This window comes from Ostreococcus lucimarinus, chromosome 2 (genome assembly GCF_000092065.1).
Source record: "Ostreococcus lucimarinus CCE9901 chromosome 2, complete sequence".
Taxonomy (NCBI): Eukaryota; Viridiplantae; Chlorophyta; class Mamiellophyceae; order Mamiellales; family Bathycoccaceae; genus Ostreococcus; species Ostreococcus sp. 'lucimarinus'.
In genome coordinates, this window is record NC_009356.1 from 786,846 (window position 1) to 808,326 (window position 21,481).

Here is a 21,481-nt window from a genome sequence, read left to right on the forward strand (position 1 = left end):
CGCCGCAGTCGCCGCCTCGCGCTCAACCGCCGTTCGGCATGCCGCCGCGACCGGCGTGGACCGACCCCGACGAACGCCCCCAGGACGACGTCTCCGACTCGGACAAACCATCGACGTCGATACACGACGCGCCGAGCGCTCCGGAACCGATCGCGCGCGACGTAAACGACGCGTTTACCACGACAAAAAGTGCAAAGCAAAAGCGTCCCAATTCGGAAGAGAAACCGACGCCGCACGCGCGCCGTAAGCGCCGCAAGGGCCGGCGAGCGACGGATGGGCGAGAAAAGTCGTATAGGTACGGCAACTACGATCGATACTACGGCTACCGCGTCGGGGAGACGATGGAGGATCACAGGCTGGAGGCGCTCCGGGACGAGTGGTTTCGAGGGAAGCGCGCGTGCGACGTCGGATGCAACGATGGATTGTTCTCCCTGTCCCTCGTCGGCGCGTTCGCCCCGGCGTCGTGCGTGTGCTTAGACATAGATAGTGATCTCGTGCGAGCGGCGCAGCGAAAACTGGAGGCGTTGCGGAGACACAGCGCGGCGCAGGCGGGCGCGGCGGAGCGCGGCGAAGGCGAAGGCGCGTTGGCGGACGCGGGTCAAGCGTTCGGTGGGGTCGAATTCCGACGAGCGAACGCCGTGGAGTTTGATTTCGGAAACGAAAAGTTCGACGTCATTCTCTTGCTCAGCGTCACGAAGTGGATTCACTTGAATTTCGGCGACGACGGCGTGAAAACCGTCCTTCGCAAGTGTCGCGACGCCCTCGTCCCCGGCGGTTCCCTCATCATCGAACCGCAACCGTGGAAATCGTACAAATCCACGCTGCGCAAAAAGATCAACGGCGTTCCGGTGCTTCCGGACGAGTGCAAGGCGAACTTAGCCGCGATCGAGTTCCGCCCCGACGCGTTCGAGGCGCACCTCCTCGGCCGCGACGGCGGTTTCGCCTCCGCCGAGCGCCTTCGCCCCGCGGGCACCGCCGCGTTCGACCGCGAGATCTTCCGATTCATCAAGCACCACCATTAATCGCGCGCAATTGTCGATCGCATCGCTCCTTCGCTCCTTCGCTCCTTCGCTCCTTCGCTTCTCGAGCGCATCCCTCCGCGTCCCTCGCGCGCCCCGTCCCCGTCCCGCCTCGCGTCCGCACTCCGCGCCTCGGTCTCGTCCGAGTCGCCATGTCCGCCATGTCCGCCGCCGAGTACGACGCGCTCATCTATCCCGGCTTCCTCCGTCGCAACGTCGCGCGCTGGAACGACGACGGCAGCGCCGCGCCGCTCAGCCGCAGCAAGGGCCCGCGCAACGAAACCTTCGTCCTGCAGCTGCGCAGCGGCGAGATCGATCAGGACGTCAGCGCGATCGAGGGCGAGGTGCGTCGACGCGATCGTCCGCGACCGCGCGCGACGACGACGACGCGACGCGACGCGACGCGAAAGGTTCTCGGCGCGCGCTCGACGAAGACACTGACCGGGACGCGCGTCCCTCGCGAGCGTCGACGCGCAGCTCGGATTAGCGCTCAAAGGGTTGAAGGGCGCGCGCAAGGGACGCGCGAGCGTGAACGCGGAGTGATGGCGCGCGCGACGTCGGCTTCGGCGCGCGAACGGACGACGCGCGAAGCCAGCCGCGAAGCCGCGAGACGCGCGAAGACGTTTGAGTTTGAGATCGCGCGCCGACGCCGGAGATTCGAGGACGCGCGCGACGATCGACGCGACGAAATCGCGCGTTCCGTGGATTTTGTAAATTATTTTAGAGGTTTTGAGACGTGCGGCGCGCGCGCGCGGCGCGCGGCGTCGAGCGGGCCGCGGCGGCGCGGGTCCGCGCGGCGTCAGAGCGCGCCTCGGCGGCATGCTCCCGCTCGTCGCGCGTCACGCGCGCGTCGCGCGTTCGCTCGAGTCCGACGCGGCCTCGGCGTCGTCGGTCGACGACGACGGCGCGCTCGAGCGCTCGATCGCGCGGAATCGTCGCGAGAGACGCTCGAGGCGGTTGGATGCGGCGATTCGACCGACGTTTTTTGAGCTCATCGCCGCCGAACGGCTCGCTCCGAGCCTCAAGGGCGCGCTGGCGTACGCGTTGGGCACGCTGGCGAACGCCGGCGCGCCCGGGTTCGCGCACTACGCGCTCGACCGCGGCGATGAGGTGTTCGCGGCGTTGACGTTTTTGGCCGAGCTCAAGTCGTTCGCGAGCGGCGACGGGTCGCTCGCGGAGAGCGTGTACGGACTGCAGCGCGTGCCGAGAACGCTGACGGATGCGAGGGTGAGACGCGATGGAAGGTATAGGATCGATGCGTGGCAGCGAATCATGAGCGCGGCGTTGCTGGCGCTCGGGCCGTACGCGCGGAGCAAGGCGGCGGCGCTGCACGAAACGCTCGCGCCCGAGTGTTACTTGGACGCGCGACGACGCGCGCCGCGAGTGTTTGACTCGAATGCGGACGATATGGGGGTGCGTGAGGGCGCGGAGGCGAACGCGGCCGCGGTGGTGGCGGCGAGAAACGCGGAGGGAGGCGCGCGGGGCGTCGCGAAGCGGGCGTTCGTCGCGGCGTATCCGGTGGCGAACGCGTTGGTGGAGGCGGCGACGTTCGTGACTTGGACGGGGTACTTACTCGGACGATGGAACATAAACGATCCAACGTTGATGCTCGTCGATTGTTACGTCGTACGGGCGTTGCCCTCGGAGCTGGAGGCCAACGCGCGAGAACTCGAGGGGAGTCGACAGCGACAACTCGCCGGCGCGCACGCGTCGAAGAACGCCGCGACGCGCGCGTTGAGCGTCGGCGCGCTCAAGACGAAGAACTTCGTCATGGACTACGCACAATCAGCGCTCATCGCAGCCGTGATCGGGTTTAAACTCACCGAATGGTGGTACGGCGCGGCGGAGGAGCGCGTAGTCAACGCGACAACGCTTCCGGTGCCGCCGCCGCCGCCGCGACCGCCACCGCACCCGAACGGCATTGCACTGCCCGAAAACACCGATTTGTGTCCGCTGTGTCGGAAAGTCATTCGTAATCCGGCGGTATTGACGTCTTCTGGATACGTGTTCTGCTACGCCTGTCTCTACGCGCACGTCGATAGATACGGCGACTGCCCTGTGTCGTGTCATCGCGCCTTCAACGGCGTCGACGACATTCGCCGCATTTACGTGGGCAATTAATATCGCACGCACGTCGTCGCGCCTTAGCACTAGATGTAAAAACGAAACCGAGCGACGTCGAAGACGAAAACGACTCAACCGCGCGCGCGGATAAACGTGAAATCCAACCGCAAACCACACGCTCACATTGAAACCAAAGTTCTTCTCGCCATTAAAACACGCTATTCATCGTTCCTCTCTTCTGCGTCGCTTCGCTACGCGAGAGGATCGACTCTACTATACACATCGTCGTCGCGACTGCCCGACGCCCCCTTACTTCTTGTTCTTCTTCGCCAGCGCGGCGTAGTACTCCTGCTGCGCGCTTCGATGCTGCCAGTGATTCCACTTCCAGCCCGCCCCCGCGATTAATCCGAGCGTCATCCCGATCGCGACTTCCTTGTTGAAGTAAATGCGTTGCGCTGGGATGAGGAAAGGTCGATCGCGTTCGTCAGTCTCTGTGTTTGGATCGTTTAGGTTTGATCGACGGTCGCGCGAGGTTCACGACGCGCGTACGCCGCCGCGACGCGTCTCGCGGGCGTCAGACGACGATGCGATGTCGCGGTGATCGTTTCGAGACGTACCGATGCCGTGATAGACCGTGTGTGCCATCGTGTGCGCGTCGAGATGTGAGGCTGGCTCGGCGGGTGGTCGGCGGACGCGGCGCTCGCGACAAAGTCGAAGTCAATTTTGTACAACTAAATCATCTCTACACGCGCCAGACGCTCGAAGCGCGTGATTTATAGCATGCGCAACTTCTTCAGCTTCGCTCGCTCCTTGGCTGACTTCTTGGCGATCGTCTTCGGGTTGGTTATCTCGCTCACGATGCCGACGCCCGTGCGTCGCGTATTCTCCTCCTTTAATAATTTCTTCGCCTCCCGTCGCTCGCGTTCGGCGCGAATCTTCGCCCCTCGCGCCGCCTTCGCGTTCGATTTCGCCTCCTGGAACCGCTTTTTCTCCTCCTTCTCTCGCATGCGGTCGTCCCAGGTTTTCGTCGACGGCGCCGCGCCAAGCGCCGACGCTCGCTTCGCCGGTTGTTTCCACATTCGTCCCGATTTCCGTCCAGCGATCGAGTCGTACGTCGCTTTCGGCGCCTTGTAGTTTCGATACAGTTCTCCGTCGACCATCTCTTCGTCCTCGCCGCCCTCGTTCGTCGCGGCGTCGTCGCTTTCGCGTTTTCTTTTCCCGTGTTTGACCGTCTTCGTGATGCCGCGATGGTCGACGCCGCTGCGGAAGACTTCCTGCGCGGGGACGTTCGCGCTCGCGTCCGCGTCGCCATCGGCGCGTTTTCTCGCGTCCGCGAGCTCGACGTCGACGACGACGCGACGCGCGCGTCGGGCGCCGGCCATCGCGTCTGGATGTGCGGCGGCGGCTGCGAGTGTTTCACACTTTCACACTGTTTACACATGTGGATCCATTCGACGCTAGCAATCGACGTTAAACGCGACGGAGACGCGCAGGACGGCGTCCGACGGGTGCTCGTCCGCGTCGTTCGACGGTTTTATCGCGCCGTCGGGGCGAGGAAACGCGCTCACGGCGTGAAGCGCGGCGCCGGAAAATAGAACGAGGTCGCCGACGCGCGGCGAGTGCGCAAAGTATCGCGACGGAGACGGCGACGAAGACGACGCCGACGCGCGGACGCCGAGACATCCCGCGTCGATGGGGACATCGGTGGTGTTGGATAGATCGGGCACGGCGAGGTAAAGCACGCCGCTCCAACGATCGGCGCTGTCGTGCGCGTGGAGTTTGTTGAAGTCGCCCGGCGCGTTGACGTTGAGCCAACCGTACACGTCTCGCGAACACACGTCCTCGCGTTGCGCGCTCGTGCGCACGCGTGCGTACGCTTCGAGCGCGATGGCAGTAACGCTCGTCCACGTGGTGGGTCGCAGACGCGCGCGCGTCGGCGCGCCGGCGGCGGTATCGCTCGCGCCGGCGGCGGAACGGGAAGCGCCGGCGTCGTCGCCGCCACCGCCGCCAGCCGCGTCGTCGTTCTCTGAATCTGAATCTGATGAATCTAATAAATCCGCGTAGCTCTGATAGCCCCCACGGTTCGAGCGCACGACGGACACGTCGCTCCCCGGGCCCGGCACCGGGTCGCCGAGCGACCGCGCGGCGTCCTCGCGTCCGCGACGAAACTTGCGCAGCCCGAGCGGCACCAGATCACGCACCAACGCCTCGCGCGCGTCGTTCGTCAGCGTGAATACGTGCACGACGTCTGCGTCGGCCGCCGGGCTCGACGTCGACGCCTCGGCGATGTCGTAGGCGTCGTGCGTTTGGAAAAAGCTGTCCCGGTCGAACACTTTTTGGCCGTCGTTGAGCGGCCGTGGACGCGCCGTGGATGCGTCGATGCGCGCGAGGGTGGCGATGTCGACCGCGTGTACGCCGTCGGCGGCCGCTATCAGCGTCGGGAGGTTCATGACGCGCGCGCGAGACGACGACGACGACGACTGCAGCGCTCGAGCTTTCGTTGTTGGTTATTAAAGTCGCGACTTACGACGACGGTAATTTTAGCCTTGGAACCCGACCAAACCTCGACCCTCGACCGAGGGCGTGTACGCTTGACCACCCTTACTTTTGTTTTTGGCGACTTTGCCCACGAGCTGACGAACGCGACGCTGGTCGGCGGTTTGCGTGCGAGCTTTGATTTCGCTCGGGTCGATTTCGAGACGCGGCTGCTTGACGTACTGCGTCGACGAACGCTCGGGAACCATGGCGTGGTGGCGGTAACCGCGCTCACCATACTTTGGTTCGTCGCTCGCCGCGTCCGCGTTCGTACCGACGTCGGCGGAATGGTCGACAGCGCTCGTCTTGCTCTTTTTCGGGCGACGTTCGTCCGTATCGACGGTTTCCCGGCCGACGTGAATATCGCCGTAGTGCGACGAAAGTTCGTACACCGGACGCGACCACTTCTCCACGAGCTTCTTGCACACAGTTCTGTTTTTTGGCGTCTCTTCCTCGAGCGTGGACAGGAATAGGATGTTTCTACCCAGTCCCGATCGCTTGAGCTCATCCTTGCGTTCGTGCGAATCCGTCGACACGGGTAACTGCTCGATGAGCTTGATTAAGCTCGTACGTATGGTCAAGTTGGGCAAGTTTCCATCGGGCAACAAGTCTAACCACGCTCGAAGGACGCTCAAGAGCCCGTGGCGCAAAAATGCTTCGTGCAATTCCACCATTTTCAACTTGCGTTCCACCTCCGGCAAGAGCTTCAACTTCTTCACCGCCGGCTTCCCCGCGGCGTACGCCCGCGCGTCTTCCTCCACCGCGATCTCCATCTTGGACAAAAAGTCTAACACCTCCATTCTCGCCGTCTCATCGCTCTTCTTTCTGCGCTTCCCCTTCCCGCCCGGCGCGAACAACTTTTCCAATTCGTCGTCGCTCTCCTCCGCCTCGCTCGCGTACCCAACCTTCCCATCCTCATCGTCCGACATATTCGCCCATTTATCCTTATCCGCCACTCCATCGTCATCGATGAACGCGTCGTCCTCCGCCGTTCGCGGCGCGACGTACTCCTCGTTCTGTATGGCGTCGAAATCGACGCCGCCGTCGTCCCGTCCCCGGCTCTTACCCTCGCGTCCCCCCTTTCCTCGTTCCTTCTCTTTCCGCCCTCGCTGTTTCTTCGCCTTCAACCGTCGCAGCGCCGCGTCGTCCTCGTCGTCGTCGTCCTCGTCGTCCGCGACGCGTCCGCGCGCCTTCCCCGCGTCGTTCGCGTCGTCATCGTCTTCGTCGTCCGATCCAAACAGATTCGCCAGCACCTCCTTCTTCGCGTCCTCGCTCGCGCGTTCGCCGTCGCTCGCGCGCGGCGCGTTCGCGTCGTCGCTCGCGCCGTCGCGCGGCGCGTTCGCGTCGCTCGCCGCCATCGCGCGCGTCGCGCGTCGACGTGTGCCGACGCGCGCCAGATGCCGCCGCGCGTCGTCTCGCTCGCGCGCGCGCGCGGCGTCGCGCGACGCGCGCGTCGACCGAGCCCGCGAGCGACGACGATCGCGCGGCGCGCGGCGCGCGCGGGAGGCGCGCCGCGCGCGGCGATGAGAGACTCGGCGACGTCGACGCGCGCGCACTGGGCGAGCCCAGAGATTCGAAGATTTCGACGCCTGGACGCCGAGACGCGCGCGTCGGAGGCGAGCGAACCCGCGGTGGTGTTCGTCGGATCGAGCATCTTCCGCGAGTGGCGCGAGGTGCGAGATTTCGAGGAGGATTGGCGAGGGCGGATGGGCGACGCGCGGCGCGCGGTCAACAGAGCCTTCGGCGGCGCGGAGACGACGGATTTGTTGACGTTTTTCGACGACGTCCTGCCGAGGGGGCGCGCGGACGTGAGGGCGATCGTGTATTACTGTGGCTCGAACGACGTGAGCGTCGGGAGGTCGGCGCGGGAGGTGTTTGAAAATTTTAAGCGATTCGCGGAGTCGGCGAGACGCGAACGATCGGCGAGACTGGGCGTCGTCTTCGTCGGAATGATCGACTCGCCGCAGAAGAGGGCGTTTGCGTTGAGTCACGTGGTGCGCGAGACGAACGCGTTGTGTGAGGCGTGGTGTGCGAAAACGCCGGGGGCGGTGTACGCGGACGTGACGGAAACGTTCGCGGACGCGTCGTCGTTTCGAGAAGACGGCACGCATTTGCGACCCGAGGCGTACGACGGCTTTCGCGACGCCATCGCGAGGGCGGTCGTCGAAGCCGTGGCGCACGCGTCGCCGCCGCCGGACGACGCGTTTCTCCCACCCGCGATGCGGCGATAGCGACGGGCACGCGCAGTCATAAAAGCGTTGTATAACAGTGTAGTTTGTTCACCACGAGCCGACGTTGGGCATCGACGCCCACGGTTCGCGCGCCTCGAGCGGCTCGCCTTTTTGCAAAATCTCCACCGAGATCCCGTCCGGCGATTTCACGAACATCATCTTCCCGTCGTGCGGCGGCCGTAAAATCTCAATCCCGGCGTCTCGAAGCTCCGTCGCCTTCGCGAAAATATCGTCGACCGCGTAGGCCAAATGCCCCATCGAACGCGAAGGCGGCGCGAACTCCTCGGGGTCCCAATTATGCGTGATCTCGATCTCCGGCGCCCCCGGCGCGGACGCCATGAACACCAACGTGAACCGACCGTTCTCCGAAGACTTTCTTCGCGTCTCTCGAAGCCCGATCGCGCGGAAAAACCGCATCGTTCGCTCCAAATCGCTCGCTCGAACCATGGCGTGCAAAAACGTCACGTCGCCATCCTTGGGAAGCGAGTTATACGTGTCCGGCGGTAGGTACGACGAGATCGACGCCTCGGCGGTGGGCATGATTCGTTTTCGAGCGCGCGCGCGTCGCGCGGCGGCGAGAGAAGGCGCGATGAAGTCGGGCAGACGCGTCCCGCACCGCGCCATCGCGCGCCGCGCAGTGACGCGCGCGCGCCGCCATGACGCGCGCGGTCGGCGCGCGAGCGCCCGTGCGCGTCGTCGCGTCGGGACGAAGGACCGCGCCGTCGACGCGCCGCGTCGCGATCGGCGTCGGCGCGAGCGCGGCGCTGGCGCTCGGCGCGAATTTCTTAGGCGTGACCTCGAGGACGCTCACGGCGTTCGCGCCGGAGTTCGCGCGAGCGAAGCGGCTGGACGCGCTGTTTCCCGTCGACGGCTTCGCGCGGTGCTACGCGCCGCGCGCGGGGTACGAATTCGTGGTCCCGATGGACTGGTTGGTGGACCAGACGGTGACGCTGCGAAACGCGCGGCGAGGGGTCGAGTCGCTGGACCCGCCGGAGTTGCGCAAGGGACGGGCGAGGGAGGTGAGCGAACCGGACGCGGCGTACGGACCGCGAGGGACGTCGGGCGAGGAGAACGTGTCCGTGATTCGATCATCCGTGCCGAGAGGATTCGATTTGAGCGTGTTCGGCGACGCGAATCGACAGGCGGAGTGGTTGCTGGCGAACGTGCTGGCGAAACCGGGGAGCGGGAAGACGGGAGAATTGTTATCTGCGAGTCAGCGAAAAGGATCGAACGGAACGGTGTACTATACGTTTGAGTACACGATTCGAAAGGGCGACGGCGCGGCGCCGGATGGGTGGTTCAGACACAACATCGGCGTGTTCGCGGTTCGCGGGGATCAGTTGTACACGTTCGTGGCGCAGATTCCCGAAGAGCGATGGCCTAAGATGAAGGAAACGTTTTTCGCCATGGCCGAGTCGTTTCGCGTCTTCGTCCCGAGCGGATGAGAGGACGACGCGCCGTGTATCGTAATAGTAGAATGTTTGATAAAAAATCAGCTATGTTGTGCTACGCACGGCTTCGGCGACCTCGGACGCGAAATCTTTCTCCTCCACGTCGATGCCTTCGCCGACTTTCATCCGAGTGAAGGCGATGAGTTCACCGCCCTCAGCCTTGACCGCTTTGCCCACGGTGACGGAGTCGTCCAGGACAAACTTTTGATTCTCCAGGCACACTTCTTCGTAAAACTTATTCATGCGACCGGCGAGAATTTTTTCCACGATATTCGCGGGCTTTCCGCTGCCTTCGGTCTGCGAGCGATACACCGCCATCTCGCGCTCGTACACGTCGTTCGGCACGCAATCGCCGCGCAAATACGCCGGCGCGCTCGCGACGACGTGCATCGCGAGCTTATTCGCGAAATCCACGCTCACGCCCTTCGCGACGACGCACGCCGCCTGTCGTCCGACGCCCGGCGCCAGCGCACCGTGCACGTACGTCCCGATCACCTCCTCCGATCCCGCCGTCGCCGCGTACGCCGCCGCCCTCCGCACCCGCACGTTCTCCCGCACGCTCACCGCCGTCTCCCTCGCCATCTCCCCCAGCGTCTTCCCGCTCGTCGTTCGCATCGCTCCCAACCGTTCCTCGCTCAACTCCGTCACCCGTCCATCGACGATCGTCCCGCATTCGCTCGCGAACGCCGCGTCCTCGTCCAGCCGCGTCGCCGTCGCCGTCGCCGCCGCTCGCGCCAACGCCCGAAACGTCTCGTTCCTCGCCACGAAATCCGTCTCCGAGTTCACCTCCGCGATCGCGCACGTCCACGCGCCGTTCGCGCGCGCCGTCGTCGCGCACACGACGCCGTCCGCGGACGCGCGGTGCGCTTTTTTCGCCGCCGCCGCGAGTCCGCTCGCGCGAAGATGATCGAGCGCGGCTTCGGCGTCGTAATCGTGCGCGGCGAGCGCGTTTTTGACGTCCACGATCGGCGCGCCCGTGCGCTCGCGAAGGCGTTTGACGGCGCCGAGCTTATCGGCGCCCGCGGCGGACGCGAACGCGCGGCGAAGCGGGACGAGCGCGCGCATGGGACGCGCGACCGGGTGTGCGGTGAGGCCAAAGATTCAAACGTTACAATTTCGCTACATCGACGTCGCTCGCGTCGTCCGTCGACGCGCGTCGTCGGCCGGGTCGTTTTTGTCGACCGCGCGACCCGTCCTGGGCGGTGAGACTGGTGAGACGGTTCGACTGATGAGACTGGTTGTGATGTGCATACCAATCGTCGCCGACGAGACCGATTCGCGCGATCGGCGAAGAGGGTTAATTACGAATAGTATTGGACGAGTTCGATGTGCTCATCGAGTGAAGGCGGCGGATTCCTCGCCGGCGAGTTCCTCGGCGCGCGGCGCGCTCGAGCGCGCGCGCGCGGTGGGTCACGACGACGACGCGCGGGACGCCGCGAGGACGCGAGCGACGAAATCGCCGAGCGCGCGCCAGGAGGTTTGGTCGAAGGCGGCGACGTCACCGACGCGGAGAAGCTCGGCGAGGGCGTTCAAGTACGCCCAGTACACGACACGCGCGCCGTCGGCGCGAGCGAGACGGTCGGTGACGATGGATTCGGCTTTGACCCAATCGCTCGAGGCGTCGCCGGGCTCGTTTCGGGCGTCGCGGCGACGCCAGATTAAATGCGCCTCGATGGCGCTCGCGGCGCGCGGAGGGATCTCGTCCGTCGGCTCGATGTTGATGAGCGAGACGCTGGGTTGCGCGCCCGAACTTCTGAGCGCCTCGACTTCTTGTCGAAGCGCCACCGAGAGTTCCATCGACGCGTCGCTCGCGAGCTTGAGATCCGTCAGAGCTTCCTCCAAATCGCCGCGCTTCGCTCGTTCGTTTGCGAGCTCGATCCTGAGATTTTCGTTCATGACCGCGCCGTCCACGACGCCATCTCGCTCCAGCGCGTCCATGCGCTCTAAAAGTCTCGCCCTCTCGTGCATCGCGTCCGCCTTTTCCCCCTCGAGCGCCGCGACGGCTTCCGCGAGCTCGCGCGTCGTCTGAATCTTTTCCCCGAACGCCGCCGTCGTCGAATCTCGCGCGCGCGCCAGCGCCGCGTCGAGCTCGGCGCATCTCTTGCGCTCGCGCTCGAGCTCCTCGTGCGTCGCGCGCAGCGTCGTCGTCGCCGAGCGTAACCTATCCTCTAATTCTTCCAACCTCCGCGTCGCCTCCGACGCGTTCGCCCGCGCCCGCTCGCCGTCCGACGACGACGACCCAGTCTCGCGCTCTCGCGCGCGCCTCGCGCGCGCCTCAAGCGCTTCGAACGCCATCGCCATCCTCGCCTCCATCCTCGCCGCGATGCGCTCGTACTCGTCCTCCGCGTCGCGCGCGTCCCGCTCGCGCGCGTCCTCGTCGTCGCCCGCGTCGCGTCCTCGTTCCCACGCCTCCGCCGCGCCCGTCGTCGCCGATTCGAACGCCAGTTCGAGCTCGCGACCGCGACGCGTCCTCGCGTCGCCTTCGTCGTCGAACCGCGCGCGCGCGTCGCGCGCGGCGTCGCCGACCGCGCGCCTCGGCGTGCCCACTCGCCTGAATGCGCGCGCATTCGCGCGTCTCCCGCGCGCGCGGCGCGTCCTCGCGCCGCACCGCGCCGCGGTGACGCGCGACGATATGTTTCCCACCGCTCGCGTCATCGCGCGGACGCGCGCGGACGTCCGCGCGGCGCTAACGCGACGCGATGTGACCAATGCCCAATGCGCTTTTTGTCCCGACGCAGTGGATAAACCTTCGCGCGCTTCAAACGCGCGCGCGCGACCGCTCGAAGCGACGGCGACGCCATGAGCGCGGCGGGAGGAAACTCGCGCGACCGCGTGGCGAGCCAGCAGCTGTCGATGGGCGGCGCGCCGGGCGGACGGCGGCGACCGCCGCAGAAAACCTTCGCGGGGTACAGGGAGGGCGACGAGCTCGCGACGACGGGGAGCGGCGCGAGCGCCAGAGCGGCGCCGCTCGGCGCGGGCGCGACGACGGGACGGCGACGGAGGTCGCACCCGTGGTTGGACTACCCGCCGGACTTCGAACGAAAGGTCGGGGCCGCGCTGGGGGGGCTGGCGAGGGCGCCGGCGCTGCTGCTCTCGCCGCTGCCGCCGGCGGTGCGGTTTTCGTTGGCTCGTAATTTTGGGTTCGTGACGAAGACGTTCACGCAGTTTTTCGATAAGGATGGCGTGCAGTCGGTGCAGGAGTCGATCGGGTTGGGGTCGAAGTGAGAGGATGGACGCGCCGATGGATGGACGCGCGACGCGAGCGAGGAGACGATTAGCCAGCCTAAAGAATTTTTCATTGAAATATCGAGGGTTTTTTTGTTCTACCAGCGACCGAGCGCCATGCCCATGACGCCGACGAGACCTGCGGCGTAGGATGCGACGGCGGCGGTCTTTTGTTGGCGATCGTAAAAGTTCGCCCCGCGCTTACTCACGGCGACGACGAGTTCTCTCGTCGTGTTGTTCGGCTCGATGCCGCGCTGCAAGAGTTCGTCGTACACCTCCACCGCCTTGTCGTAATTACCGGCGATGTCCGCGGCTTGGATGAGCGTGTTGTACGTGTGCACGGTGTGCTCGACGTCGTACAACTCCTTCATCTCGGTCGCGATTTTTGAGCACTCTCGAAAGTTGCCCTCGCTCGCGGGACCGAGCATCAAGCCGACAAAGGTGTAGTCGTCTGGCGGAATACGCCGCGCGAGCATTTGCTCGAACACCTTGCGCGCTAGATCAGTTTTCCCACTTCGTCCGTACGCCGAAATCAGCGTGCTATACGTCACGCGAGAGGGCTGAATGTTGTACAACTCTCGCATGTCTCTAAATAAAACCTCCGCGCGCTGCCACTGCGTGCACTTGCCCAAAACGCTGAGGACAATGTTGTGATGTATCTCCTTAGCCTTTCCTTCGCTCGTGAGCTGATTGAGCAAGCGCACCGCGCGCTCCCACTGCAAACTCTTTTCGTACGCGTGCAACATGGCGCTATACGTGTGGTCGTTCGGCGCCGGTCCGTCGCGACGCATGTCCTCGAACAAAGCCTCGGCGAGCTTCCAATCCATCGCCTCAGCGTACGCCTTCATGACCGCCGTGCACGTGAAAGTCGTGCGAGGCACGCGCGTGAAGGTTTCTATCGCCTCTTCGTAGTTCCCACATCGACACATCGCCGTCATGTAATCCACGTACAGCTTGCTATCCGTCGCCCGCCCGCTCGACTCGATGGCTCGCAACATCGCCCTCGCGTTGTCTTCGCTCCCCAAAACCCCGAAAGCGCTGATGAGCGCCGACGCGATCGCCAAGTCCGGTTCCACGCCATCGCGTTTCATCTCTGGAATCAACTTCACCACCGCGCGCGCCCCCGCGCGCCCGCCGTTCGCCCCGGCTCTGACCAACGCGCTGTACGTGTGCGCGTTTCTCGCCGTCCCCGCGCGCTTCATCTCCCCCAGCATCCCCAGCGCCTCCTCCCACCGTCCAGCGCCGTCCAGCGCTTGCACGCACGTCGTATACGTGTGCGTCGTCGGCGCCACCTCTCGCGCGTCCGCGCTCCGTCTTTTCATCCACTCCAGCGTCGCCAACGCCTTATCCGCGTCTCGCGCGCGCGTCGCCAACGACATCATCGTCGTGCACACGTGCGCGTTCGGCCACACCTCAGAGTCATCCGCCGTCATCGCGTCGAATATTCCGCTCGCCACGTCTCGCGCGCCTTTCGCGCCTCGCTCGCGTCCGACGCGCTTCAGCTCTTGTATCAACCACGTCGCCGCGCCGCGCTCGAGCGCCGTCGACGCGCCTCGCGCCCCCTCCTCCTCGCGCGCGCGCCTCGCCGCGCGATCGCGCGTCCGCGCGCCGTCGACGAGTCGCTCGACCTCGTCGTCGACGTCTCGCGCGCCGTCGCGCGCGTCGCGCGCGTCGCGCGCGTCCGCGACCGCGCGCGTTCGCGACGACGTCACGCGACGGCGGCGCGTCGCGCGCGCGCCGCCGCGCGCGTCGCGCGCGCGCGCGGGCGACGACGACGCGCGCGACGTCCGCGCGGACGTCGACGCGCGCGCCGACGCGCGCGGCGCGGACGCGACGCGCGCCGACATCCGCGCGACGGTTCGCGGCGAAGTGACGATTTCGACGCGTCGAGGTCGCCGCAGAGCGCGATGCGGCCGACGCCGCCGCGCGCGCGCGCGCGCGCGCGCAAAGCCACGCGCTCGCGCGCGCTCGCGACGCGCGCGATCGCGACGATCGCGGCGACGATCGGCGCGCGCGCGGTCGATGTCGATTCATATTTTTCGCGAAGCGAATCTTCCGCGTTCGTGCGCGCGACGTCGAACGGCACGTTCGCGGTCGGGTGCGAATCCCGAAACGTCGCCGGGATGAATTTTTACCCGCTCGTCGAGTTCGCGGGGGAATTCGCGCGCGCGAGCTTCGGGTTCGACCACGGAGACGGACGCGGACGCGCCGCGGCGAGGGACGTTTTCAAGCTCGCGCGCGAGAGCGGGATGACGACGATTCGCGCGTGGGCGTTTTCGGTGAACCCCGCGGTGCCGACGTGGGTGCGCGTGGGTGAGAGGCATCGCGAGGACGTGCTTCGAGGATTGGATTGGGCGCTCGCGGAGGCGGCGAAGCACGGATTGGATTTGCTCTTGGCGTTCGGCGACTACTGGCACACGACGGCGGAAATCGTGCGAGAGTGCGCGCCGGAGGACGCGGAGACTGAGGACGCCGATCGCGCATTTTTCTCGCGTGAAAGCTGTAGGGAATTGTTTAAATGGCACGTGCGCACGATTTTGACGCGGAACAACACGTTCACGGGCGTGACGTATTCGACGACGCCGAACGTCTTCGGGTGGAATTTGATGAACGAGCCGCGGTGTCGAGGATGCGACGACGCGCTTCAGGACTGGATCGACGACATGGCTGCGTACGTCAAGGCGTTCGATTCCAATCACATGCTGACCGTGGGTGAGGAAGGATTCTACGCGCACGACTCGAGTTCAGAGGGAGGCGCCGCCGCCAATCCCGCGGCGTGGGCCGCGACGACTGGGCAAGATTTCATTCGCAACCACGCGTCGAAGCACATCGACTTCGCGACGATTCACGTGTGGCGAGACAATTGGGCGGTGTATTCGCCGAACGTGCGATTCAACGCGCAGAGATTCACTCGAAATTGGATCGCAACGCACGAGCGCGATTGTCGCACGAAGCTCCGGAAGCCGCTCTTAATCGAGGAATTCGGCGCGGCGCCCGGCGGGGTTCGCGCGCTGTCTCGCGTCAGCCGCGGCGTGAGCCGAAGGGCGTCGTTTCTAGAGGAGCGCGACGTCGAAGATTACTACCGCGCACTTCTATCACAGGTGTACCGAAGCATCGCGAGCGACGACGGGAAATTCGTTCGCGGCGCGTTATTTTGGGGGATGTTCCCGGAGGACCACCGCGGGGTAGTGGACGCGTACGATCCCTACGCCGTGTACCCGAGCGATGGCGCGTTCGCGCAGGCGACTCGTTTTGCGAAGAGCGTGCGCCGAGTCGTGCGTTCGATGTCGTGCGAGGAAGACGGGCGCGATTAAATCATGGTAAGTTTGGTGATGTAATGAAAAGTACGATGGCGGTCTACGCCGTCTTGAGTTTCTCGGCTTCGATCGAAGAATCCGGGAGTTTGGCCATCAACGCCGCGCCGGCGGTGGCGGCGACCGTGGACGACGCCAACACGGCGAGTTTCGCGACGTTGGCCGCCGAGGGCTGACCCGCGAGCGCCATCTCAACGAGGAACAAGCACATCGTGAAACCGATACCGCCGAGCAAACCGACGATGATGAGGTGGGAGTTGTTCATTCCGCTCGGAAGCTTGCCGATTTTGGACTTGACGGCGAGCCAGGACAAACCGGCGATGCCGACGGGCTTACCCAAGAGCAAGCCGAGCATGATGCCTTGACCGACGGGTTCGGTGAACACCTTGCTCACCATGCTTGCGTCTAAAGGCACGCCCGTGTTCGCCAACGCGAAGAGAGGCATGATGACGAGCGCGGAGAGCGGGGCGAACTTGTGCACCAAGTGATCCAAGAGCGTCGGTTCGCCGCCTTCGTGTTCGGGCGTCGCGTCGCTCCCGGCGGGCGCCATCGCGTGCGCGGGCACCGCGAACGCGGCGATGACGCCCGCGACATCGGCGTTGATGCCGCCTTGCAACAGACAGTACCACAGGGCCACGCCGAGGGCGGCGTAAACAGCCATGTTGGTGACTTCCTTTTTGCACGCGACGAAGAGCGCCGCCGTGGCCGCCGCCGCGCCCGCTATGTACGACATCGTCAACGATTTCGCGAAGCACACGGCGATCACGGCGATCGCGCCCAGGTCGTCCACGGTGGCGAGGGTGAGCAAAAACGCCGCCACGCCGCCCGGCATTTTATTTTTAAAAAAGTTGTACACTCCCATGGCGAACGCGATGTCCGTCGCCATCGGAATCGCCCAACCCGCCGTCACCGCCGCCGCCGTCGCGCCCGGATTATTACACGCCAAATACACCCCCATGGGCACCAGCATCCCGCCCAGCGCGCCGATGCACGGCAACGCCGCCTGTTGCAGGCTTCGCAGCGAGCCGTGCACGAACTCGCGCTTGATCTCCAGCCCGACGGCGAAGAAGAAAATCGCCATCAACCCCTCGTTGACCCAGTGATGCAGGCTCATGTGCAGCGCCAGCGCCGCCGGCCCGACTTTTGCGTGCCAGAACGACAGATACGCCCCAGACATCGCGCTGTTCGCCAGCGCCAGCGACACCGCGGTGGCTCCGAGGAGCGCGATCGAGCCGAAGCCCGCGTCGAGCGCCGCGTGCACGTCGACGCCCTTCATGAACGTCCCCTGCTCGCTCTCCGCCCCGTCCGTCGTCGCGCGTGCCGCGACGCGCGCCCCGACGCGCGCGGATTTTTCCACGCGTCGCGTCGCGACGCCCGCGACGCCCGCGAGCGACGCCCGCGCGCGCACCGACGGTTTCCGCGTCGCTCGCGCCATCGAAATTCGACATTCGCGCGGACTTTTCCGCGCGTCGCGCGCGATCGAAGCGCGCGTCGGTCGCGCGCTCGCGCGCGCCGCGAGCATCCCGTCGATTCGCGTCGGTCGTCGATCGCACCGCGCGGTTCTCGCGCGCGCGTCGCGGTGCGACGCCGACGAATGGCGCGAGCGGGACAAACTGCAAAAAGCGTCCCGCGACACTCGACGGCGCGCATGCGCGCGTCCGCGCGTCCGCGCGCGATCGTCGCGCGCGCGTCCAGCGCGTCGTTCGAGGATAAGTTGGCGCGCGCGCGCGGGCTGTTCGGCGTGGACTCCATCGACGCGCACGCGTCGCCGAAATCCGCGGGGTTTCGCGAGCGCGCGAGTCACGGCGTCGAGAAGACGCGCGACGGCGCGCTGCGGCTGGTGAGCGTGCGCGCCGCGACGGGTGCGCTGGTGACGTCGGACGCGACGTCGCGCGACGACGCGGCGGGCGTCGAGCGGGCGAGGGAAATCTTCCTGAGGGTCGCGAACGACGACGCGTGGACGACGACGCGAGCGCGCGTGACGGCGGCGAATTTTTTAACGAATCGAACGTCGGATGAGATCGTGATCGCGTGCACGCTGTCGGCGGAGAGCGGCGATGGCGACGACGCGACGTGGATGGAGTTCGCGGAGGCGATGCGAGCGCTCGACGACGCCGTCGTCGGGTGCGTTCGAAAGCGTAAGAAGACGCCGAAGCTCGTCGTCGGGCGCGATTACGTGACGGAGACCACGCGCTTGGTCGACGGTCGTTCGGTGGTTTTTAAACACGTCGAGGGGAGCTTTTCAAATCCGAACGGTGGCGTCGCCGAACTCACGGCGAATCATCTCGTTCGGATTTGCGCGGATATCGCCGGCCCGAAGACGAAATTCATCGAGCTGTACGCCGGTTGCGGAAATCACACGTGTTGCATGGCGCCGCAGTTTCCCGGCGGCGCGTTCGCGGTGGAGATTGATCCGGTTTTGGTGGAAGCGGCGCGAGAAAACTTTGCGCGCAACGGCGTTCGAGCGGAAATCGTGTGCGAACGCGCCGAGGATTGGATCGCGTCTCGCGAAAGTCCCACGAACGACCGCGACGTCGTCCTGCTCGTCGATCCACCGCGCGGTGGGTTGGACGCGCGCACGCTCGACGTCGTCACGCGCGAATTCGACGACGTCATTTACGTCGCGTGTGACTGCGAATCACTCAAGCGAGACATCGACGACGAGCGCGTGGGATTCGCGGCGAGAGGGTTCGAACTGACATCGCTCGCGTGTTTCGACCACGCGCCGACGTCGCCGCGATGGATCGAAACCGTGGGGGTTTTTAAGAGGCGAGAGGCGTAGGAATAGACCGAGTAGCCGTAGCGAAAGACTTAATAGCTATACACAATGCACAAATCACGTGATGACGTCGTCGTCGCGACTCGTGTCGGCGGCGTTTCGATTAAAGACGTCGCCGCGATGGATCGAAACCGTGGGGGTTTTTAAGAGGCGAGAGGCGTAGGAGTAGACCGAGTAGCCGTAGCGAAAGACTTAATAGCTATACACAATGCACAAATCACGTGATGACGTCGTCGTCGCGACTCGTGTCGGCGGCGTTTCGATTAAAGACGTCGCCGCGATGGATCGAAACCGTGGGGGTTTTTAAGAGGCGAGAGGCGTAGGAGTAGACCGAGTAGCCGTAGCGAAAGACTTAATAGCTATACACAATGCACAAATCACGTGATGACGTCGTCGTCGCGACTCGTGTCGGCGGCGTTTCGATTAAATCCCACCGCATCCATCACCCCCGCGTGCGCGTTCAACGCCTCGGCCATCTCGCGATTGCTCGGTTCGTCGACCCACTCTTTCACGACCTCGGATCCGTCGTCGTTCCACAAATACCATCTCCCCGGCCACCTTCGCACGAGCGTTCCCTCCGCGCCGGCCGCGGATCTCGTTCGACGACACGCGTACACCTTCTCCCACGCGTCCGTCGTCAAACACGCTCTCGCCGCCTTCTTCAACCCAAACTCCCACGGCTGTCCCACCTCCTCGCCTCGCCCCGTCCAAAACGCGTTCACCGCGACGACGATTTTCGACTCCACCTCGCCGTGCTCTCCCGCCAACAGTTTCAAAAAGTACCCGAACGTCACGTCGCTCACGTGCGTCACCACCACCGCGAACGCTTCGTCGCTCGCGTCGTTCGCGCGCAGGCTCCACAGTCCCACGCCCTCGGCGTCGCGGTCGAGCCGCCCGTGATACTCGCTCGCGTACCCGTCGAACGCGTCCCGCTCGAGCAGCGCCCGCGTCGCGCGAAACCGCTGCGCCATCCCGCCCGACCAATCCGCGGCTTGTCCGTGCAGGCCGAGGTAGACGACGTCGTCCGTCCCGACGTCGATCGACGGCAGCGGGAGCTCGACGCGCGCGCGTCGAGGCGCGGCGTCGGCGTCGCGGAGCGCGCGAAACGTCGCGCGCGCGTCCCGCGCGGCGTCCGCGCACGTCCGAGGCGGTGGCGCGCGGGACGACGCGACGATCGCGCGACGCGCGGGCGCGCGGGCGTGCGCGACGATCGCGCGACGCGCGGGCGCGCGCGCGACGCCGCGCGGGACGCGCGCGCGCGGCGACGACGCGCGGCGCGCCATGACGCGCGGCGAACGCGACGCGCGCGACGACGCGCGCGCGCATCAACCCGTAACACGAACGCGGTGGAGGTCGCGGGTGTCGTCGGGCGATTTATTCGTGTTGTGTCGTAGTGTAGACGATTTCGTCCTATCATCAATCACAAGGGGCATTGGTCTAGTGGTATGATACTCTCTTAGGGTGCGCGCGACGACGCGTCACACTCGAGACTCGAGCTCGGCTCGCGCCGAGCGCTCGATCGGCTTCACTGACGTGGGAGTGGTCCGCGGTTCGATTCCGCGATGCCCCCTCTTTCTCTTTTTTTTATATTAATGGTGTGATGCTACTGATGAACCCGCGTGAATGTCGCGGCGTTCACATCGGAACGTAATGCGTGTCCTCCCTGTGCGCGCCGTTTTCGTAGTACTTCGTGTACCAGCGCACAAAGTTTTGCAAGCCCTCGTCCAGGCCGACGGTGGGATTGTATCCCAAGTCTCGCTTGGCCGCCGAAATGTCGGCGTGCGTGAACGGGACGTCGCCGGTTTTCGGCATCGGGACGTAGTTTCGCTTGGCGGTCTTACCGAGCGCCTTTTCGAGCGACGACACGAAGTCGCTCACCGTCACCGGTTTGGTGTTTCCTAGGTTGTATACCCGGAACGGCGGCTTGGAACCGTCGGAGTTTTTCCCGCTCTTCTCGCTCGTGTCACACGCCGCGATCGTCCCTCGAACGACGTCGTCGATGTAGGTGAAATCGCGAGCGAGCTCGCCCCCATCCGGGCCTTTGAAAATTTTGATCGGCTTGTCTTGCATGATGTTGTTCGCGAAGGAGAAGTACGCCATGTCCGGGCGCCCGTACGGCCCGTAAACCGTGAAAAATCTCAACGCCGTCAACGCCACGCCGTGAATGTGGTTGTACGTGTGCGCGAGCAGTTCGTCCGCTTTCTTCGTCGCCGCGTACAAGGACGCCGGGGAATCCGTGACGTCGGTTTCGCTAAACGGCACCTTGGTATTCAACCCGTACACGCTCGACGACGAGGCGAAGATGACTTTTGGCATGCGTTTCATGTGAACGATCTCTTCCATCAGCGTCACGAACCCGGCGACGTTGGAGTGCACGTACGCCCCCGGATTTTTCACCGCGTATCTCACCCCCGCCTGCGCCGCCAGGTGCACCACCGTCGTCACCTCGCACGTCTCCAAAATCTTCCGCACCGTCACCGCATCGTTCAGATCCGCCTCCACCACGTGCACACCGATCTCGCTCAACTTCCCCATTCGACTCCGCTTCAATCCGCGCGGGTAATAATCGTTCACGTTATCCAGTCCCACGACGCCCGCGCCTCGTCGCTTCAGCGCCGTCGCCACGTTCGATCCCACGAACCCCGCCGCGCCCGTCACCAGATACACCTCTCCCGACGCGCTCGCGCACGATTTCACGAGCGCTCGCGTCGTCATCTTCCTCGCCGTGATGCTGAACGCGCTCAGCGGTCCCGCCTTGAGCACCTCCTCGCCGTACGACGTCCCGCGCGCGCTCGACCTCGCCCACAGCGACGCGCAGATCACGAATCCGATCAGCACGCTGCACGAGTGTCGCCCCAGCCTG

General features: G+C 65.1%; 19 protein-coding genes across 19 annotated transcripts; 8 read left to right on the forward strand and 11 right to left on the reverse strand.

Annotated features, from left to right (window-relative positions):
- Window positions 1-341: 341 nt before the first annotated feature.
- On the forward strand, window positions 342-1,022 carry OSTLU_30253 (predicted protein; the record flags this gene model as incomplete). The annotated part of the gene is made up of 1 exon (XM_001416212.1): window positions 342-1,022. The coding sequence occupies one exon, from the start codon at window positions 342-344 to the stop codon at window positions 1,020-1,022; it is 681 nt and encodes a 226-aa protein (XP_001416249.1).
- Window positions 1,023-1,171: 149 nt separating this feature from the next.
- OSTLU_30254 (predicted protein) lies at window positions 1,172-1,562 on the forward strand (the record flags this gene model as incomplete). Its single annotated transcript, XM_001416213.1, has 2 exons — window positions 1,172-1,363; window positions 1,497-1,562. 2 exons carry the CDS (start codon window positions 1,172-1,174, stop codon window positions 1,560-1,562), a joined length of 258 nt encoding a protein of 85 aa, XP_001416250.1.
- Window positions 1,563-1,838: 276 nt separating this feature from the next.
- OSTLU_30255 (predicted protein) lies at window positions 1,839-3,140 on the forward strand (the record flags this gene model as incomplete). Its single annotated transcript, XM_001416214.1, has 1 exon — window positions 1,839-3,140. One exon carries the CDS (start codon window positions 1,839-1,841, stop codon window positions 3,138-3,140), a length of 1,302 nt encoding a protein of 433 aa, XP_001416251.1.
- Window positions 3,141-3,392: 252 nt separating this feature from the next.
- OSTLU_30256 (predicted protein) lies at window positions 3,393-3,728 on the reverse strand (the record flags this gene model as incomplete). Its single annotated transcript, XM_001416454.1, has 2 exons — window positions 3,393-3,538; window positions 3,701-3,728. 2 exons carry the CDS (start codon window positions 3,726-3,728, stop codon window positions 3,393-3,395), a joined length of 174 nt encoding a protein of 57 aa, XP_001416491.1.
- A 128-nt stretch (window positions 3,729-3,856) lies between these two features.
- OSTLU_14346 (predicted protein) lies at window positions 3,857-4,465 on the reverse strand (the record flags this gene model as incomplete). Its single annotated transcript, XM_001416455.1, has 1 exon — window positions 3,857-4,465. The coding sequence occupies one exon, from the start codon at window positions 4,463-4,465 to the stop codon at window positions 3,857-3,859; it is 609 nt and encodes a 202-aa protein (XP_001416492.1).
- A 75-nt stretch (window positions 4,466-4,540) lies between these two features.
- On the reverse strand, window positions 4,541-5,533 carry OSTLU_92330 (predicted protein; the record flags this gene model as incomplete). Its single annotated transcript, XM_001416456.1, has 1 exon — window positions 4,541-5,533. The coding sequence occupies one exon, from the start codon at window positions 5,531-5,533 to the stop codon at window positions 4,541-4,543; it is 993 nt and encodes a 330-aa protein (XP_001416493.1).
- A 108-nt stretch (window positions 5,534-5,641) lies between these two features.
- Window positions 5,642-6,502, reverse strand: OSTLU_3738 (predicted protein; the record flags this gene model as incomplete). Its single annotated transcript, XM_001416457.1, has 2 exons — window positions 5,642-5,857; window positions 5,897-6,502. Coding segments are annotated over 2 exons (822 nt in total), but the record flags the coding sequence as incomplete, so codon positions are not given.
- Window positions 6,503-7,141: 639 nt separating this feature from the next.
- Window positions 7,142-7,849, forward strand: OSTLU_30260 (predicted protein; the record flags this gene model as incomplete). Its single annotated transcript, XM_001416215.1, has 1 exon — window positions 7,142-7,849. The coding sequence occupies one exon, from the start codon at window positions 7,142-7,144 to the stop codon at window positions 7,847-7,849; it is 708 nt and encodes a 235-aa protein (XP_001416252.1).
- A 48-nt stretch (window positions 7,850-7,897) lies between these two features.
- OSTLU_14348 (predicted protein) lies at window positions 7,898-8,296 on the reverse strand (the record flags this gene model as incomplete). Its single annotated transcript, XM_001416458.1, has 1 exon — window positions 7,898-8,296. The coding sequence occupies one exon, from the start codon at window positions 8,294-8,296 to the stop codon at window positions 7,898-7,900; it is 399 nt and encodes a 132-aa protein (XP_001416495.1).
- A 186-nt stretch (window positions 8,297-8,482) lies between these two features.
- Window positions 8,483-9,358, forward strand: PSBP5 (lumenal PsbP-like protein). Its single transcript, XM_001416216.1, has one exon. The coding sequence runs from the start codon at window positions 8,506-8,508 to the stop codon at window positions 9,292-9,294; it is 789 nt and encodes a 262-aa protein (XP_001416253.1). The 5' UTR covers window positions 8,483-8,505; the 3' UTR covers window positions 9,295-9,358.
- An 11-nt stretch (window positions 9,359-9,369) lies between these two features.
- On the reverse strand, window positions 9,370-10,299 carry OSTLU_7588 (predicted protein; the record flags this gene model as incomplete). Its single annotated transcript, XM_001416459.1, has 2 exons — window positions 9,370-9,715; window positions 10,040-10,299. Coding segments are annotated over 2 exons (606 nt in total), but the record flags the coding sequence as incomplete, so codon positions are not given.
- Window positions 10,300-10,710: 411 nt separating this feature from the next.
- On the reverse strand, window positions 10,711-11,601 carry OSTLU_14350 (predicted protein; the record flags this gene model as incomplete). The annotated part of the gene is made up of 1 exon (XM_001416460.1): window positions 10,711-11,601. One exon carries the CDS (start codon window positions 11,599-11,601, stop codon window positions 10,711-10,713), a length of 891 nt encoding a protein of 296 aa, XP_001416497.1.
- Window positions 11,602-12,153: 552 nt separating this feature from the next.
- On the forward strand, window positions 12,154-12,525 carry OSTLU_30265 (predicted protein; the record flags this gene model as incomplete). Its single annotated transcript, XM_001416217.1, has 1 exon — window positions 12,154-12,525. One exon carries the CDS (start codon window positions 12,154-12,156, stop codon window positions 12,523-12,525), a length of 372 nt encoding a protein of 123 aa, XP_001416254.1.
- A 98-nt stretch (window positions 12,526-12,623) lies between these two features.
- On the reverse strand, window positions 12,624-13,958 carry PPR1 (pentatrichopeptide repeat (PPR) protein; the record flags this gene model as incomplete). The annotated part of the gene is made up of 1 exon (XM_001416461.1): window positions 12,624-13,958. One exon carries the CDS (start codon window positions 13,956-13,958, stop codon window positions 12,624-12,626), a length of 1,335 nt encoding a protein of 444 aa, XP_001416498.1.
- A 765-nt stretch (window positions 13,959-14,723) lies between these two features.
- On the forward strand, window positions 14,724-15,512 carry OSTLU_4036 (predicted protein; the record flags this gene model as incomplete). Its single annotated transcript, XM_001416218.1, has 1 exon — window positions 14,724-15,512. A coding segment is annotated over one exon (789 nt), but the record flags the coding sequence as incomplete, so codon positions are not given.
- Window positions 15,513-15,933: 421 nt separating this feature from the next.
- On the reverse strand, window positions 15,934-17,073 carry OSTLU_4221 (NhaA family transporter: sodium ion/proton; the record flags this gene model as incomplete). The annotated part of the gene is made up of 1 exon (XM_001416462.1): window positions 15,934-17,073. A coding segment is annotated over one exon (1,140 nt), but the record flags the coding sequence as incomplete, so codon positions are not given.
- Window positions 17,074-17,916: 843 nt separating this feature from the next.
- On the forward strand, window positions 17,917-18,621 carry OSTLU_30269 (predicted protein; the record flags this gene model as incomplete). The annotated part of the gene is made up of 1 exon (XM_001416219.1): window positions 17,917-18,621. The coding sequence occupies one exon, from the start codon at window positions 17,917-17,919 to the stop codon at window positions 18,619-18,621; it is 705 nt and encodes a 234-aa protein (XP_001416256.1).
- A 374-nt stretch (window positions 18,622-18,995) lies between these two features.
- Window positions 18,996-19,589, reverse strand: OSTLU_14356 (predicted protein; the record flags this gene model as incomplete). The annotated part of the gene is made up of 1 exon (XM_001416463.1): window positions 18,996-19,589. The coding sequence occupies one exon, from the start codon at window positions 19,587-19,589 to the stop codon at window positions 18,996-18,998; it is 594 nt and encodes a 197-aa protein (XP_001416500.1).
- Window positions 19,590-20,253: 664 nt separating this feature from the next.
- OSTLU_14357 (predicted protein) lies at window positions 20,254-21,333 on the reverse strand (the record flags this gene model as incomplete). The annotated part of the gene is made up of 1 exon (XM_001416464.1): window positions 20,254-21,333. The coding sequence occupies one exon, from the start codon at window positions 21,331-21,333 to the stop codon at window positions 20,254-20,256; it is 1,080 nt and encodes a 359-aa protein (XP_001416501.1).
- Window positions 21,334-21,481: the final 148 nt, after the last annotated feature.

Excerpts from the sequence above, each read along its gene's own strand:
- PSBP5 (XM_001416216.1), top strand. The coding sequence starts at position 8,506 with ATGACGCGCGCGGTCGGCGCGCGAGCGCCCGTGCGCGTCGTCGCGTCG.